At 44.6% G+C, this 19002-nt stretch overlaps 1 protein-coding gene across 4 annotated transcripts in view; it reads left to right on the top strand.

Moving 5' to 3' along the window:
* Positions 1-14663, top strand: part of ACER2 (alkaline ceramidase 2) — a 33949-nt gene extending 19286 nt beyond the window's left edge. For 2 of the 4 annotated variants that reach the window (XM_007176800.2, XM_007176798.2), the window contains 2 exons: positions 5405-5496; positions 9324-14663. In XM_007176800.2, coding sequence (XP_007176862.1) covers positions 5405-5496; positions 9324-9559 — 328 coding nt within the window. In that variant the 3' untranslated portion in view covers positions 9560-14663. Of the gene's footprint in view, positions 1-5404; positions 5543-9323 lie in introns of all 4 variants that reach the window. The other 2 variants (XM_007176801.2, XM_007176799.2) reach the window with 1 other exon arrangement.
* Positions 14664-19002: the final 4339 nt, after the last annotated feature.

The raw sequence follows: 19002 nt of genomic DNA, 5'->3' as shown, positions 1-19002 counted from the left end.
TAACAGTCAGCCCAGTGATTCTGCCTGCTATGAGGCCTGAAGTCAATAGAATGTTCTGCACTTAGCTGTGTTTCTTGAGAATTCATTGCAATCTAGTTGTCATTTTAACTCCTGAGTCTAATCATCTGTTTTAGCCTATAATTTTGTTAAAAAATAGCTAAGGAAAGGGAAACTTTTAAATTCATATTACCTAAACAAGAGCAAATGAAAGACAAGTGGTTAGGGCAGATGATTTTAAGGTTTAAATTCTGCTTCACAACTGTGATCTTTAAGCAGGGAAATATATCTTTCTTTAATACTCCAATCTTTGAAAGTAACTACAGAGGAAATAATTTCTGTTCCATACTTAAAATCTTGGCCCCTGAAAAGCTAGTCATCACTACTGCTAATTGGTCTTCATCACGACATTAGCAAATTGCCGCATCATGGGACGTATCCCCCCTTCCATCTAAGGTCAGCCTTTCTACCCCTTGATTATTCCCTCTTCTCCTATGCTTAGTTTACCCCTGTAAGTTGTCTACTGTGTCATCCCTCCCTCTCCAAAGGATCCATCCCGTTAGCCTGCAGCCGTGTTTGAGTCTCCCCCATCTTCTCTAACACCCAAACCTGGACTCAGTCACATCTGTCTCCAGCCATCACCCTTTCTCTCTCCTGTCTGTCGCAGCCACACTTATTTAAAATTTGTCTCCAGGGAATTCCCTGGCCAGTCCAGTGGTTAGGACTTGGAGCTTTCACGGCTGTGGCCCGGGTTCAGTCCCTGGTCAAGGAACTAAGATCCTGTAAGCCGTGTGGCGTGGCCACACACACACACACACACAAATAAATAAGTAAAAGTTGTCTCCATCCATCACCTCTCATTTAGTCTTCAAGCCACTCCAATCTGGCTTCGGTACCCAAACCCTCTTGGTTGTACATCCAATGGTCATTTTTCTGTTCTCCTGAATCTCAGCTCTGCACAATTCACCCCCTCATCCTTGGAATATTCTTTCCCGTGATTCCTATGACACCACGCCCTCCTGAGTTTCTACCAACTCTGCGGCAGGTCCTCTCAAGCCCCTCATGTAAGCTCCTTCTTTTATATGCACCTGTCCATGTAGGGACCCCGTAAGGTACACCCTCACCTCTCTGCTTTTCTCCCACTATACTTCCCCCTACAACCTCTCCTCTACTCCATGGCTTTAGTTCCTGTACGTATGCAAATGGCTCTAACCCAGTCCTTCCTTCTACTCCACCACTGTGTATCTAGCTGCCTGCCTGACCTCTCCAACTCCACATGTCACAGGCATCTCAAATCCAACTCATCCAAACCCAGATTCCTGATCTCCCTTTCCAGTTCTGGCTCTCTTAATATTTCCAACCTCAGTAAATTAGAGCACCATTTACCCATTTGCTCAAGCCGGAAGTCTGGCTTCCTCTTCCTTCCCCGATCAGCTCATCGGATCACCATTATTTTTCTATTGGTTGGCATCACAATTAGGTTAAAGTTCAAAATCCTCCACATGGCCCCTGCCTGTGGATCTCTCCCCCACGAAGCTCCCCTTACATTCTGTCCTCCAGCCATTCTGACCTTCCGTGTCCCCAAGGGGGCCTGGCTCCTCCCGGCTCCAGGTCTCGGTTCATGCTGTCCCTTCTTTCTGACCCTCTTGCTTCGTTCACTTCTGCTCATCCTTCAGGTTTTGGCTCAACTGTTTATATGCTCTCACAGCACCCCAAATTTCTCCTTTATGGCCCCCATCTTGGTTATAATTTAAAAAGTATTTGTGCTGTTGTTTTGCTCAATGTCTGTCTCCTCTGCTTGACGTAACTCCACGTGGGCAGGGACGAGGACCCCGTACACTGCTGTGTCACACTTCCCACTCAAGTCCCGGAGGGGAAAGAGAAGATGCTTGTTGGCCTGCTTTGATAACATCCCCAGCAAGAAGATGCCCTGTCACTCTTGTCGTGTCCTTCCAGAATGTTCCCTGCTTGTCATCAGCAATGATCTGTCATGTCTCAGCTAAATGTTCCTCATCCCACCTCCCTCTGCTCAGAACAGATAGGGGAGGGGCTGTTTTTTAGCTTTCCATTTCTCATGAACCTCATTCCTAGAGCTTGTTTCTAGTCTTTTCATACGTTCATTGTCCTTATTAAACCTTCTCTCAGACCAGGAGGAAACAAAATTTTCTTATGACTGGGGGTCATGACCTGACATTGACTGACATTTGTGTTGTCACATCACCAAGTGACTCAGCTGCGTTGAGAATATTTTGAAATAGACTTTTTCTGATTATAAGAGTGAATTTATTGTTAAGGAAAACTTTGAGAACACAACAAAGGGTCAAGAAGAGAAGAAACGACAGCCATCCTCTCAGTTTTTCTATCCTAAAATAGGGTCCTGATATATATGTGTGTATATATATGACTTGTGTCCTGCTTTTCCCGTTTAACCTCACATTGACATTGTGATATAAGCCCTGAAAAGTGGGATAAAACCTGATGAAGCACAGGTTTGGACAAGCCTCAAGTTCACATAGCCCTTGTTAGTGGTGTACAGCAGGACTGTGTCTCTAGAAGCAGAGAAAGGGTCAGTACCAGGTGCCCTGAGTCCCTGACTCTGCAGGGCTTTGCTTTCCCTCCGTGCTTCACAAGTGTCAGCCCCGCCCCGCCTCTTCCGTGACCACCTGCCTTTCAGCCTCTCTTGCCACGTACACTGCATCTGCAGCTCTCTGTGCTGGTGTGGCCCTTAAGCCAGATTTCCTAGGTTTAGTTAAATTGAGCTTACATAGCTCCCCTTATACCAGGCTAACTGTCTATGTATTTGTTGATGCTTGTTTTTGTTAGTTTTCATTTTACCTTTTAACATGGCAAGAGCCCTGTTTATGTATTTTTAAAATAAATTTATTTATTTTATTTTTGGCTGCATTGGGTCCTCGTTGCTGCATGCGGGCTTTTCTCTGGTTGCCGCGAATGGGGGCTACTCTTCATTGTGGTGCGCAGGCTTCTCATTGCGGTGGCTTCTCTTGCTACAGAGCACGGGCTCTAGGCGTGCGGGCTTCAGTAGTTGTGGCTCATGGGCCCTCGAGTGCAGGCTCAGTAGTTGTGGCGCACGGGCTTATTTGCTCCGTGGCATGTGGGATCTTCCCGGAACAGGGCTCGAACCCATGTCTCCTGCATTGGCAGGCAGATTCTTAACCACTGTGCCACCAGGGAAGCCCAGGCCTGCTTATTTTGCCTTGTACAGTGCCTGGTGTGGATTCTGAGAATTTGGTACCCAATCAATATTGTTACTGTTTTTGTTTTTTTTTTAAATCTAAAAAAATGTTCTGATCAGATCACTAGGAGGCAGTTAAAATAAAGAAGTGAAGGACAGTTTGATCTGTTCATGGAGCAAGCCTTATTTTTACGTGCCTATTCTGGACCAGGCACTGTTGCTAGATGCTGGATATACATTGGTAGAAGACTAGGCCTAGTTCCTGCTCTCATTGGTCTTACAGTCTAGGCGGATACTAGGTATTAACAAACACTTAAACAAATACACAATCTCAGCTTGTGATGCATGTTATGAGGGAAGATGGCAGGGCCCCAGGAGAGGATGTGATGGGGGAGTTCGATGGTGCTTGGGCTGTCAGAGAAAGTCTGTTTGAGAAAGTGCCCTTGAAACTGAGACCTGCAGGGGTGGAGAAAAATGGGCGGAGTGAGGGGACAGAGCTCTGGGAGAGGGGCGGCAGGTCCAAGGGTGAGCCGTTCAGAGGAGAGTGCTGAAGAGAAGAGGGAAAATGGAAATTGTTCATCTCTGTTTGCGTCACTAACCTGGAAAGTAGTCACTACTTATGTCATGGGGCTCTATTAATTCTTTCAAAAATCTTTTCAAGTGGTGCCTTTAGCCCTCCTACCGACAGGGCTTTTCAGTTTGTTTTTTGAGCGGGTCTCTGAGCCTGCTGTCCATCCCATTTTCACTGATGCTTTTACTCATGTTTCTATCAGGCAGCTGGGAAAGGTACCAGCAAGTCAGGCTTTTGACACAGTCTACTCGTTCAACAAATATGAACAAATAAATATGACCCCTTCTTGGGTGCAGATATTACGTTAGATGCTGACTCCTGAGAGTGAGCGAGCTTGACTGACCAGGGAGCAGTCCTCTAAGGGAAAGAGACCCTGAGGGAGGGTTCGAAGGACCCTCAGGCACCAACTGCCTCTGGGCATTTCTCCCTAGGAATAGAAGTCACCCACTTTGCGAGCCATTTGGTGACAAGGAAAGAAAACGGCGGCTGAAATGTCCTTTGAGCTGCTGGGATTTGTTTCAGAAACGCTTTTGTTCCAGTGTACATTCAGGAGTACTGTGAGTCTCCTATGTGCCTGGCGCTGTCCCAGGGGCTGGAGATGCAGCAGTGAGCGGCTTACCTGCTGGTGGGAGTTAGGTCTTAAATATATAAGTAAAACACAGAGGATGTCAGAGGGGCTGCAGTCGCCACAGAGAGAACTAGAGGAGGGAAGAAGGTGATAGGGAGGGTCACTTAGGGGTAGAAACAGGTGGTGCGATGGTTAGGAACAGTGCTCAGCAGAGGACTCCCTGAGTGACATCTGAGCAAAGACTTGGAGGTGGCGAGCCGTGTGGGTATCTGGGAACGGCATCCCAGGTGGCAGGCACGGCAAGTGCTAAGGCCTGGGGGAATGTGCCCAGGATTTTGGAGGAATGGCAAAGATCCCTGGGGGGTTTGATGAGCAGAGGCAGTGAGGGGCAGAGTATGGAGGAGGGGGTGGAGCACAGAGGAGAAGCCAGCACGCGGGGGCCTTGTGGCCTCCGTGAGCACTTTGGCTTTCCCTCTGGGAGAAGGGAAGCAGTCGGGGGCTTTGGGGCAGGGTGTTGAGAGGTGACTGTAGGAGCAGGGGCGGATGGAGGCAGTTGCTGTAACTCAGGCAGGAGATGATGGTGGCTTGGACCCAGGTGGACGTGATGGAAAGAGGTCAGATTTTGGATATATACTGAGGGGCTGATGGATTGGATGTGGGGTGTGTGAGAAAGAGAACAAGGACTCCAAAATTCTTGGCCTGAGGTCCTGAAAGCACAGAGTGACCTCTTCCCGAGAGGGCTGGGAGAAGAACGGGCATTGGGCAGAAGGAAGGATTTAGGAGTATGTTGTGGACATGTAAAATTTAGATCAACACTGGACATCGGGTGGACATGTCAAGATGTGACATGTGGTTTGTAAGTCTGGAGTCAAGGAGAGGCTTGGGTCAGGAGTGTGGCTTTATGAGCCATCAGGGTACATACGGTGTTTCCATCCATGAGCATGTGTGACGGGGCATTGGGTGGGAACCCCGGCGCCAAGGGGGGCCAGGGAGGCAAGAGGAAGCAGAGAAGAAGTGGCCAGCAAGGTAAGAGGAGCCAGGACTGACACGAGCTGTTCTCTACATCCCCGGGCAGGTGTGACAACGTGCGTGTTTTTAAGCTGGGCCTCTTCTCAGGCCTCTGGTGGACCCTCGCCCTCTTCTGCTGGATCAGTGACCGGGCCTTCTGTGAGCTGCTGTCATCCTTCCACTTTCCCTACCTGCACTGCGTGTGGTGAGCCCCGCTCGTGGTGGGGTGGGTGGTCACCAGGCAGGGTCTACACACGCTGTCACCCTGTTCTCCCTGCAGGGGGCACAAGTGTACATGGGGGACAGAGCAGACCCTGGGTGCCTCCTCTTCTCAGGTAGACCGTCAGACGTTTCAGAAGCGATAGAAAAAGCAGAAACAGCTCCAGGGAGCAGGCTTAGCCGGAACAAACAGACCTAATTGTCTGTGCTTCATGTCTGCGGTCTCTCACCTCTAGCTCCATTATTAAAGCAGAAAGGAGCTTGGAACTTGAATCTGTAACCTGAGCTCTAGCTAGATCTCCAGGGTGAGGGAAGGTGGCGAAGGCTTGGGGCAGATGTGATGTGGGGATAGGACAGTCCTGAATAGGAATCAAGCACGCTTTTTGAGCCTGAGTGACCAGCCTGGACCTCACAGGTCACCTAGGGACAGTCTCACCCATTCATTTGACAGGTGGAGACAGAAGCCCAGAGAAGTAAAGTGAATTGTTCAGGACCACCCACCTGGTGACATCAAACCAGTCTAGGAACTCAGTAATAGGGAACTGGAGCATCTACAGTTTAGAAGGCTCAGGATACACTGTTAAGAAAAAGAAAGCTACAAAACAGCACGCAAAATCCTATACTCAGAAAGCCGAGGAGGAAATCCAGTGGTTTTCTTCCTGGGAATGGCTTCAGCTCCAAACCCAGCGTCATCTTTCCCTCTCCGTCCTCCAGGACTTCTGATTGCAAAAGATATCAAGGAACAAGGGAAATCTGCTTTAGAATGTTCCTTGTAAGCTGAGAGCACCCAGGGAGGAATTCTAGTGGTAAGGAGTTGTTAAAATTTGTTAGATCCAGATTCAGAAGAAGCTTGACCTCTATCAGGAGACGCCTGAGACTATTCAGTTTGAAAGGATTCGCTTGAATTCCCCTGGATGTTTGAACTTGTGTATTATCTACCATGAGACCTAAGCTGCTCTGAGTTTAAGACTCGGGGACTTCCAGATTTGTTCGCAGAAGATAAGACAAAGTGGAAGCAGCTCCCACTGGGGATTCCCAGTCTTAGGATCCATTGCCTGATATTTCTTAGGTTCAACCTCGACTCACATTAGTGAATTTATACACACCTTGTACATTTGAGTTATAATCTACAGATAATCAAATGCACAGATTTTAACTGTGTAGTCTGGTAAATTTTGATAAATGTATCCACCTGTGTAAATAGGAGCTCACTGAAGATACAGCATGTTTTTAATCGATCCAAGTTCCCTTATCACACAGTGATTTAAGTAAAATTCAAAAAGTAGACTGTAATAACTTGGATTCCAACTTAATTTGTTTCTAAATTTGGTGTACTTTCTGAGGTTGTTTTTTTTTCCCCAAAGTTGAACCATTTTCTGAGACTTCCCCTGTGGTCCAGTGGTTAAGACTCTGTGTGTCCACCGCAGGGGGCGCAGGTTTGATCCCTGGTCGGGGAACTAAGATCGCACATGCTGTGTGGTGTGGCCTCAAAATAAAAACAAAAAAAAAGTTGAACCATTTTTTCATCCCAGTTGTAAAGTGACGTATTTATTTATTATAACAAATGTAAACAATAGGTAAGTATAGAAAGAGAGACTTTCATAATTCTGTCCACCAAAGAGAGAGAACAATTGTTAACAGCCTGAAGTGTATCCTTCCAGGTGCTTTATATACATAGTTCTCTAATTCTACTTTTAAAAACAAAAATAACATCATTCTATACATGATGCATATTGGTCCTTCTTTTGTTGTTTAAACTAAATACCAGATCATAGACAGCTTTCCTTACCAGTGCGTTTATATTATCTTCAACAGTTTTTGTGTCCAGTTAATACCGCACAATATGGATGCTTTATAATTCATTTAACCAACCTCTCTATTAATGGATATTTAGGTTATTTCTAACTTGCCACTTTTACAAATAATTGGTAATGAACATCTGTATTTGTTCATATGCCTGAATTGTGTCCTTAGGTTAAATTATAATATGTTGCCAAATCCAGAGGTATTATATCAACTAACACTTTTTACTAAAATCTGTAAGATAGTAAAAGTGTATCTGTAAGATACACTTTCACATATACTGGATGTTAGTAACTTAAAAAAAAATCTTTGTTAACCTGAAAAGATTTTATTTTTATTTTCATGTCTTTTAAAAAAATTAGTATTTTGTTGGGCATCTTTTCAAATGTAAATTTACTGTATCTTTCCTCTTTTGAAATGTGCCTTTTAAGTTTCTTTATCATCCCTGTGGAGTGTTTCCATTTTCAAAAGTTTATATCCAGCACCTAGTGCCTGACACATAGGAGACAGTCATTACTGTTTACTACCTACATGCCGTTTACTGGGCACACTTACAACATTTTCAGAAGTACAGAGAGTAATACATGGAGTCCCCAGGTAGGCAACACTTAGCTTCAGTAGTATCTACATGAGGCCAATCTCATTCATGCCACCTTCACCCACTACCCACCCATACCTGGATTATTGTAAAGCAAATCCCAGACACCCCATGAGATGATTAGTCTTTAGGGTTCTTTGTAAGATAGGGATTTTAATTCTTTGTCATATGGTGCAAATATTTCCCCCCAGTTTCCCATTTATCTTTCAGTATGTTAATGATATTTTGTGCCGTGCTGGTTTAAAATTTTCATGTTCTCACATCTGTCAGCCTTTTCCTTCAGGTTTTTTTTTTCTTTCTCTCCCTTCTATATGCATTACAGTGTGGCTGTGACATCCCTTAAATGACACTGTTCTCAACTAAGCAAACTGGTAGTACTCTTACAGCCATCTTTATTCCATGTGTTTTTAAATGTAGAGACGTGCATTACATGTGGCTCTCACAGCCATTCCCTTTAGGGTTTCTGAACTTTGTGTCATTCTAAGAAAGGACTCCCCCACCAAAGTTTCTAAAAAATATTTTCTTTAAATATGTCTTTAAATGTATTTTAAATCTTTAATTCATCTGGAGTTAAGTTTCAGTATAAGGTACAAAAGTAGGATTACATGCCTTTAAATGGTCCCTTGCATGGTAAAGATCAATATGAAAACTTTTTACAGGCACAGTGAATTTAATAATAGTAATAAAAAAGAGTTCCCTTACTAAAGTGCAAAAGCAGATGAATCAGTATAAAATTATTCCTAATGAAGGGCGTCAGATATGTTCAGCCGATTATTAAAGCTAGAAGGTGGGGGGGACTAGTTCCACGTGCTCATCGGTTATTTCCTTAGTGCCTCTGTTTTATTTATTTTGTTTTTTTTTTAGTTTAATTCATTAATTCATTAATCAATTTCTTTACATGTCAATCCCAACTCCCAATCTATCCTTTCCCCCCCTCTTCCTCCCTGGGAACCAAAAGTTCCGTTCTCTAAGTCTGTGAGTCTGTTTCTGTTTTGTGAATAAGTTCTTTTTGTTTGTTTGTTTAAGATTCTGCATATAAGCGATATCATATTAGTGCCTCTGTTTTAAATCCTCGGGCCTCAGTCTTCTCTGTGGAGCCCCAAAGGCATTTGCAGGTTTTTCCTGTTATCAAGCTGGAATGTTTTAGGACATTCCAAGAGAGGCTTTGTTGGCTCAGGAGTTACCATTCTTCTGCTATTCCAGGGAGTGTTGGGCACCCTCACCCCTTCCTCATTAAAGGAGGCCCCTGCCTGTCTTAGCGTCCAGGAGAGGCAGGTTAGCGGGAGGGCGGGGCGGGCTAAACCCGAGCGCAGTCTGACCTGCGTCAGGTCCTCTCGGTTCTCACGCCGCCACGTCTCCGTTGCAGGCACATCCTCATCTGCCTGGCCGCCTACCTGGGCTGCGTGTGCTTCGCCTACTTTGATGCTGCCTCCGAGATACCCGAGCAAGGCCCCGTCATCAAGTTTTGGCCCAGCGAGAGATGGGCCTTCATCGGCGTCCCCTACGTGTCCCTTCTGTGCGCCAGCAAGAAATCACCGGTCAAGATCACGTGATGGCAAGGCAGTGGCTGGCCTCTCTGCTTACTTTCCCTCGCGCACCTGAACTTCATCTGCCAGCAGAGACAGCCAGGGGGGTTCGCAGAGTCGGGGGTGGGGTCTGTCTTTTAAAAAATTCAGTGCCCTTGGGTTCGAACTAGTGTGTCTGTGGACCGCCAGGACTCCACGGTGCCTGGGGAGCAGCGGGTGTCTTCCCCTTTCCCAAAGGTGGGAAGTAGAGGGCCGAGGGGCACTAGGTGTGTCTCCTCAGTGTCACCTCCAGCTACAGTGCTCGTTGGGCTGCGTCCTTTATGGTGATGGCAGGGCCGTCCCGTGGGGGACCCAGCGCTGCACACGCCTCGCTTCCTGGAGAGAGTTTGCTCCAGATCCCACCGTTCCCATGTGCTCTCGGAGCGGACCCTCCCTTGACAGACAAATCCTGCGCCAGACAAGACCCTCTGACTGTATGATGGAAGAGGCCACAGGTTTTCATTTGGGGAAACTGTCCTGAAACGAAAGCAAACAAATGGAACGCACACAGGGCTTGTGGCTAAGGAGGCTGGTTTCCCCCCTTGCGGCTCTCCATAACCCAGGGTTTACGTACATGTGTGCATCCTTTTCCTGCTACCTCTTCTGAGAGATGGGGACTTGGCTTTAGATCAGGGTGAAGCTAACAAGGAAAACCCTCTATGCCAAAACCGACACTCCACGTTAAGCCATTCTTGAAGATAAGCACAAGTTTTAAATGCTGACATGGTCCCCGCTCCCCCAGCCCAGTACCCTCAAACACGCAAAGAGAAGACTAGCTACGGTGTGAGTGGTGTGAGCTTTCCATACAGAGACCCACCCCTTTACTGCTTGACCTCTGTGACATTGCCAACAGCCTGTGACAATCGTGGTAGGGGTCCTGGTTCAAACTTGGAGCAAACATGAAGTTTTAGAAGTTGTTCTCATTGGAAGCCTCCTGTATGCTGTCCTATTCTGGAAATTATCCTCAAGAATCTTGCCGCTTCTTTCTTTGATATTTACTGTGGGAATTACACTCCATATCCTCACAGTATGAGGTGCTTCCTGTGGTTTCTCCGCGCTGGCGTTTGACCACGTGCTTTTCTTAAGTGCTGGCCTTAACTACACACTGGCTGCTTTGGGTGCAGCAGGGCAAATCTCTTGCCTTCTGAGTTCTCACCTAAAGTGACACTGGCTGCAACTCCTGTCCTCTTCACTGGGCTGAATGGGAGACTCCACATATGTCTTCAAGGTGCGAGGTGGGAATTCATGACCTCAGGGATACTCATTTTAACTCAGGCATCTCTTGCTTTGCAACATTCCATCACGAGAGAGGGCAGAACAGATGTGTCCTTCTTGTGTGGATGGGAATCACGTCACTGTCCTAAGTATTTAAGAGTTGGGCAGTAACAGTTTTTGGCTTGTCCGGGAACTCTTACTCTGGTTAAAATTTGCACAGAATTGCAGGTGAAAAGTCCAAGAAGCAACTGAATTTAGACTTTAGAAATGAGTGACTTTATTCTACTTCTGTGGTTTTCAAATTATTTTAGCAGCAGAACCCTGTTTGCAGTAAGAAATCTTTATGGAGACCTAATGTGTGAAATAATTTGTATTTTATTAGCTTAAATTTATTTTGAGGTTAAACTTATAGCACTTCGTGAATAATGTAAAAGGCAGTGAAAATGGAAATTAACAAATTGGTGGTTTCCAAGGTAGAAAAATTTGGTATTGAATGAGTGTACATGTTGCTTTATTATAGTTTAAAAAACGGTATTTGAATTAAATACTCGTGGAATCTTTAACGTACCGATATGAGACCTAAGTGGCTTGTGGAACAGAATTGGAAAAACTGCTCTTAAGTCCTTTGGGTTTCAAGTCTAGAATTTTCTTTAAAGGGAAATGTCAGACCATCCAGATTGACCCACCAGGCACAGATTCTCGTCTCATCCATCCTGCAATATACAAATGCTCCAACTAGGGAGTTTGTTGTATTTTAAGCCCAGCTCTTTTAGTGGGAAAAAGTAAATAAGGAGAAGCAGAGAGTGTAGGAAATGTTTTGTGTGTGTGTGAGGTTTAATTTCTGTCTTGAAAGCTTCTCAGTGATGGGAGCATTGTCCCAACCATTAAGGAGGGACCGTTTCTCCCTATGAAATGAAGGGTGTGTTCCGTGGAAAACACCATCTCCAGCCCCCAAGGCTTTGACATTGCCCTTCTGGAAGGTTCTGAGTGACCTTTGGAAATAGGGATACAATGTGACTCTGCTGGAAGTAAGGAAGTAAGTACACTAACTCACAGGACTATTTCTCTGCTTCTCCTACAAGACAAATGACTAAGTTAAGTTTAGGAGAGAATGCTTTTGTTATGAAAAACAGAATGCCCTCCTACAGATTGGTTTTAATGAGATGAGGGCTGAGAAGAAAGTGTGGAATGGGGTATATTTGAGGAAGACAAGACTTTGCTTTTGAACAGAAATCACTACGCTTGCCATTGTGGGATGGTAAATCAAGAGAGTAGGAATAGGGCTTCCCTGGTGGCACAGTGGTTAAGAATCCGCCTGCCAATGCAGGGGACTCAGGTTCGAGCCCTGCCAGGAAGATCCCACATGCTGCGGAGCAACTAAGCCCGTGCACCACAACTACTGAGCCTGTGTGCCACAACTACTGAGACTGTGTGCCACAACTACTGAAGCCCACGCGCCTAGAGCCCGTGCTCCACAACAAGAGAAGCCACTGCAATGAGAAGCCTGCACACCGCAACGAAGAGTAGCCCCGGCTCGCTGCAACTAGCTAGAGAAAGCCCACGCACAGCAACGAAGACCCAACACAGCCAAAAATAAATAAAATTTTAAAAAGAGTAGGAATATACCAGTCTTACTTTAAGTTAGGTTTGTGGCATCATGCATATTTATATTTACATTTGTATTCATAATGCTCATAGCACTACATGCATTTTAAAGAAAATGGTGATATTAAGAAAAGTTGATGGAGAAGAAAAAAAGTAATGTGTATTTCTATAGCTCAAGGACAGCTATTGTTAATATATTTTGATATATTTCCTTCTCGTCTTTTTTTTTTCCTAATATAGTTGTCAATTGATGTCTTTTAGAGCTGACAGTTGATCTTGTACCTTGAATGGAATATAAATGCTAGTTGTATATTCTTCCTGAAGAGCAGGTTTGGGGATATACGAGAGTTAGCTATACTCTTGAGTGTTCATCACTGGATTCTAAGACTTACTACTGAGCCTTCCTTTTTAATCGAGCCAGCCTCACATGAATGGGCCCTAAGAAATAATGAACTGAATTCTGCTTTTTGATATGCTTCTGCATTTAGATGGACAAGTCATAGAAAATAGCTGTTAAATATATGGTTCTACAGGTTTTGATGTTTTCAGATTTTAAAAAAGTGCATAGCTTATTTCATTAATTGATGTGCAATCAAGAATCCTTTTTTTCCCCCCTGATAATTCAGGGAAGTGGAGATTTGACATTTAGGAGTTAGGTCACGGCAGTTACTCAGCATGGCTATTAGATATCTGTTCTGGTTAGAATTTACCTAAGATAGATAACCAGCAGGAACTGGATTTAGAATATTAAAAAACATTAATTTACCAAGTGATCATTTAAGTTAATGATTCTTGTTTTATAGTGTTTGATTGATGATTTTTAGAAAATATTTTCTCCCCTTTATAATGTAAAACAGGCACTTCAGTGAATATATTGCGGTGTTTGGGGATGAGATATCTACATCACTTTGGTAATAGGCTACCTTTCGGGGGAACTCTGTGCCTGTCCTTCTGAAGAGTGCCTATAAAACATGAATTGTGGGGCTTCCCTGGTGGCGCAGTGGTTGAGAATCTGCCCGCCAATGCAGGGGACAGGGGTTCGAGCCCTGGTCTGGGAAGATCCCACGTGCCGCAGAGCAGCTGGGCCCGTGAGCCACAATTACTGAGCCTGCGCGTCTGGAGCCTGTGCTCCGCAACAAGAGAGGCCGCGATAGTGAGAGGCCCGCGCACCGCGATGAAGAGTGGTCCCCGCTTTGCCACAACTAGAGAAAGCCCTCGCACAGAAACGAAGACCCAACACAGCCATAAATAAATAAAATAAAAATAAATTTTAAAAAAATTTAAAAACAAAAAAAAAGCACATGAATTGTGGATCAAAGTTGTTCAGTTGGGGGACTAACCTTGATGGTCATCAAGCACAGGCTTTGTAAAAATACCATCACGTATTCTATTTATTGGATTTCTCAGGTGTGTAAAAACTTCTTACTAGTTCATTATGCTTACATGAGCTGGTACCATACCGAAGGCTCCAAAACCGGGACGTGATCCTTCCCTGGCTCTTTATCCCTCGGGGCTGACATGAAACCATCTCTGGGGGACCGGTGAGGGCTGAAGCTTGCCTGGCCAGAGCCCCTCTCATAGCTCCTTTTTCCCAAATGAACTTGGCACCTTTAACAGCCAGCTCTTTGTCTGGGTGCTGCTGATTCAGCTGGTCAAAGAGGGGTCTCAGGCCAGGTTGGGATTCTCAATGGATTTTATAGACATCGTTCTCCTACAGATGGTTTTTTCTTTTTCTTTTTTTAATGACCCCTACTCTAAGGGACTAATTGTTTGAATTGTATCTTTCCATATATGTTAAACCAGATTTAAGACGATTTTGTAACCACAGTATGTAATCAGAGCAAATAGAGTATTTTCAGATATATACCTTGTTCTGTACTTCATGTAGGGTGTGCTGTCTATGGGTGGTAGGCCCACTGGCTGTAGCATTTAATCTCCATTACTTTGGGAGTAATTCAAGGCCCTTTGAAATGGAGCTTTTGCACTTTATGCTCTTTTTGTGAACTGACTGTGAGAGCTATGTTTGATATTAAAGCTATAAGTGGTGTTTCCTGTGAATACGTATATGTGTGTGTTTATTTCCAAAATGATTTCTGCAATGGCTGCAGTGAGGAATACATTTAATGGATTGTAAAGTGCATTTGTTCAAATTCATTTATTTAATGAATTTGGGTATCATTGTTATTAAACATAGTTAAAATTAGTGTAGTTTAATTGTTGGTTTCTCCTCAGAGCTGTGAAATTAATACACCTACATATTTCCAGTATAGAAGTAGCTAGAGGCAGTTTATTTTTATTGAAAGTTCTCTAATTATGTCATGTGGATATAAAATCTCAAATATAGAAAACAACTCACCTAAGCTGTAGTTCATCCAGTCACTGGAAGGAAGATCATAAAACAATATAATATAGTAAATGAGTTCAGCAGGAAAATTCTGTATCTACCTGTTTCTCTTCATTTCCTGTGACCATTAAAAAAAAAATTTATTTATTTAGGCTGTGCCACGTCTTAGTTGCGGCATGCGGGATCTTCATTGTGGCTTGCAGACTTCTAAGTTGCAGCATGCGTGAGGGATCTAGTTCCCTGACCAGGGATTGAACCCGGGCCCCCTGCATTGGGAGCATGGAGTCTTAACCACTGGACCACCAGGGAAATCCCTCCTGTGACTGTTTTTTTAAAATTAAGGGATTCATAGGCAATCATATTTATAAGAATAATAGGACTATCAGAGGAGAAAGACTGGGTCAGCAGTATTAGTATCACTGCAGTGGTTTTTTTAGACTTCTTTTCTGGCCAGGGTGAGGGGATGAGGGGTAGACACAGAGGCCTTTGATAATCTGCTGTAAGCAGTGGGTCTTGGAAAATGCCCATACATAGAATTATCTGGGTATTCAGATGTCCCTAGAAGCTACCCAGATGAAGAACTGTGTGACAGGACACAAAGCCAGGACTCACATCCTTTCTGGTGATGAAATTGGCATCTCCACAGCTCCACTTTCCCAACTGCCCTCCGAGACCAACCCCAGGGCCCTTCTCATGTGAGGACTTTCCATTATGAGGGGTCGGAAGCGGGCAGGCCCAGGGGGCTGGAAACTTACACCTTAGGAGTTGAACAAATTAGGAATTCACCTCTTCCTCAAGCCTCTTTCTTGGTTTATAGTTTCAGCCACTCCTTAAGATGCTATCTGGGTCTGTCATACTATTCTGTCTCCTTTTGCACTGTTGAATTTTTCCATAAATAAAAAAATAATGTTTTAAATATGGTATTCGGGTTTTCCTCCTCTGCTGTCTCGGATGGGGTTCAGCCTCCTCCTCTTGCCCCACCTTATAGGGGCTGGTAGCCCCTTTCCCCAGTTTGAAGAGTTCTCTATATCTCACGTGGGCACTTCTGTCTGTGATCAACTCCAGGCCTGGTGACCCTCTGAGTATTAACTCACGAAGGGGAAAGATCAACCTCACCTGGGTTTTTGTTGGCTTATTTTATGTTTCTCGTTAAAACAAAACATTTGATTCAGCTGCTTTTACGAGCAGAGAGACCAGACGTTATTGTAACAAATGGCAATAAAGTCAGTAGAGTTTATTTTTGTATTAAGGCCGGTGGTGAGAAAGTGGCTAACTGTGAGGCTAGGGGCATGGGGTGACAGAAAATGCATAATGGCATTATTGGTGACACTGGCTAGAGATGGATGCCTGTGAACAAAGCAAACCTTAGCCACCAGGGTGGGAGGGACCTGGAGAGACTCCTGGAATAATACTGCCATCTAGTGGCCTTTCGGGTTATTGCTACCAGGGCACAAGTGAAGTCCTTCCCAATTGATGATCATCCCAGGACTCACTATAATTGTCTTAAAACTCCCACAAGTTATGCAGACTCTTTTTATTTTTAAAATTATTTTATTTTATTTATTTTTTGGCTGCGTTGGGTCTTCGTTGCTGCGCGTGGGCTTTCTCTAGTTGCGGTGAGCGGGGGCTACTCTTCGTTGCAGTGCATAGGTTTCTCATTGTAGTGGCTCCTCTTGTTGCAGAGCAGGGGCTCTAGGCACGCGGGCTTCAGTAGTTGCAGCACGCGGGCCCTAGAGTACAGGCTCAGCAGATGTGGTGAAGGGGCATGCTCCGCGGCATGTGGGATCTACCCGAACCAGGGCTCGAACCCGTGTCCCCTGCATTGGCAAGCAGATTCTTAACCACTGCACCACCAGGGAAGTCCCTGTGAAGCCTCTTTTTGGGTCCAAGTATGTTTCCCTGGATTCTTTCAAACGTATCTCTGCCTTCATTTTCCTTTCCTCTATTCCCGCAGCTACTCATTCTTTAACCACTAGGTGTTTGATCTTACTCGAAAAAATCTGCCAAATACCTTAAACCAAATATTTTCCTGTCCATAAAACCAACTTAGAGTAGATGTGATCTGGAGGAAGTTTTGTATTTATTAACTTTTTATTCTTCTTATTTTTATTTTTAATTTTTTTTGGCCACACCATGTGGCATGCAGGATCTTAGTTCCCTGACCAGGGATTAAACCCATACCCCCTGCAGTGGAAGTGTGGAGTCTTAACCACTGGACCGACACGGAAGTAAGTCCCTGGAGGAAGTTTTTTAATCCCCTGGAGTTAAATTTAGCTTTTGGCATTAATAGTTTCATTTACATGAGTCAAATGTCATTACAATCCCCCAAATTTTAAGACGGAATCCAGTTTGAACCAACACTTTGCAAATACCCGCTGTGCTAATACAGAGGGCTATGTGATGAGTACATAGCCTTGAGCTGGGTGTGTGTGGAAAGGGGGGAGGAGAAGGGGACCACTAACTCTGCTGAAATCCCTGCATAAGAGAGGAATCAACAGTGCTAAGAGGCAGGCAGGAGAGAGCAATGGGGTTCAACCTGGGAGGAGTTGGGGTTTGAGAATTCTAAGCTTTAACTGATGGCCCATGAGCCACGTTTAATAATATATAATCTCAGCCTGATTAAAGTATACTTAGGGAGTAATACTACCTAGGAGTATTATTATTTTCTTAAAGCCAGTCTTATTTGAGAGCCTATCACATAAATTATCTTTCACATAAATTATCTTTCACATAAATTGTTTGACTTAATCCTCACGATTATTTTGTGAGGCTATTATTATTCCTGTTTTGAAGACAATAAATCTGAGGCTTAGCAATGTATTTTGCCCACAGCTGTTAAGTGGCAGAGTCAGGTTTTGAACCCAAGACTTTCAACTCTTAAGTTTATTTCTCTTTCCACAAAGGATTTAATCTTATTTTCAAAATGACAAAGAAGGTAAAAGGTTTTTATATAGGTAGGCACAAATTTGGGATTATCGGATTCAAAAGTGTGCTATTAAAACAAATGATTAGACAAAATGTAGAGTAGCAGTTGGCATATAGTAGGTGCTCAATAAATGGCAACTAAGAAGATAACCCACCATCAAGCAGTCCTGGGTGACAGTGCCATCTTGTGGCCATAGTCAGGAATCACACCCCATCCTCACACCTTCCTGGGAGTGAGGGGCGTGCACACATGTGAACTCCTCCATCATCTGGCTCCGTAGTCCAAGCCACCTCTCACTCTTCAGTGGCAGATCTGCAAATCCAGTTCCTTCCCGGCCATCTCTACTTGGACGCCAAATAGACACCTCACATTTGCCTTACCTTACACTACTCTTAAACTTGCACCTTGTGTACCTTTTCAGTAAATCAGGCCCCTCCATTCAGTTGCCAGAAGTAGTCCCCCCTTCCCTCAATATGTAATCTAAGAGTAAGTAAATCCTCTTCATCCCACTTCCCCACTGTCTCAAATCCATCCATTTACCTCCATCCTAGACAGGGCGCCACCATCTCTTGCCAATCCATCCTCCACGCTTGGAGTCCTCTGTCTCAAGTGAAATCTGACCAGCTCACTTCCCAGCTCAAAACTCACCTATTCTTCCCCATCGCTCTTAGAACAAAGCAAATCTTATCTGAGAGGCTTAGTGTGATTCAGAATCTCCTTCACAGTCTGGTCCTGGCCTTCTTTTCCTGTCTTGTTTTGCGTTTCTCTCCCCTTGTCCCCTTGACTTGAGTCTTTCAGAACTTTGTGTAGTTCTGCATGGTCTTTCATGGTCTGTATTAGTTATCGTTGCTGTGTCACAAATCACCCTAAAACTTAGTGGACAACAACAACAAAAACTTACTATCTTACAGTTTCTGTGGGTCATAAATTTGGGAGCAGCTTAGCTGGGTGATTCTGGCTCAGGGTCCTTCATGAGTTTGTAGTGAAAGCGTCAGCTGGGGCTACAGTCATCTGGGGGCCTGACTGGAGCTGTAGGATTCACTTCTCAGATAGCTCACCCACAGGGCTGTCGGTCGGAGGTCTCAGCTCTTGCCGTGTAGACCTCTCCATAGGGCTCCTTCCTCACAATAGGGCAGCTGGTTTCTCCCAGATGGAGTGACCCAAGAGAACAGATGGGCAGCTGCAGTGTATTTTATGGCCTAGCCCCCGAAGTCACACTCAGTCACCTCTATAATATTCTACTTGTTACGTAAGTCAGTCCTATTCAGTGTGGGAAGGGACAACACAAAGAGGCGAAGAGCATGAGGCAGGGGTGGTCAGGGACCATCTTGGAGGCTGGTGAATACAGGACCTTTGCACAGACTATTCTCTCTGCCTAGAATGCACCACA

Source organism: Balaenoptera acutorostrata, chromosome 6, assembly GCF_949987535.1.
Source record: "Balaenoptera acutorostrata chromosome 6, mBalAcu1.1, whole genome shotgun sequence".
NCBI lineage: Eukaryota > Metazoa > Chordata > Mammalia > Artiodactyla > Balaenopteridae > Balaenoptera > Balaenoptera acutorostrata.
This window is presented reverse-complemented; position numbering and strand designations above follow the sequence as displayed.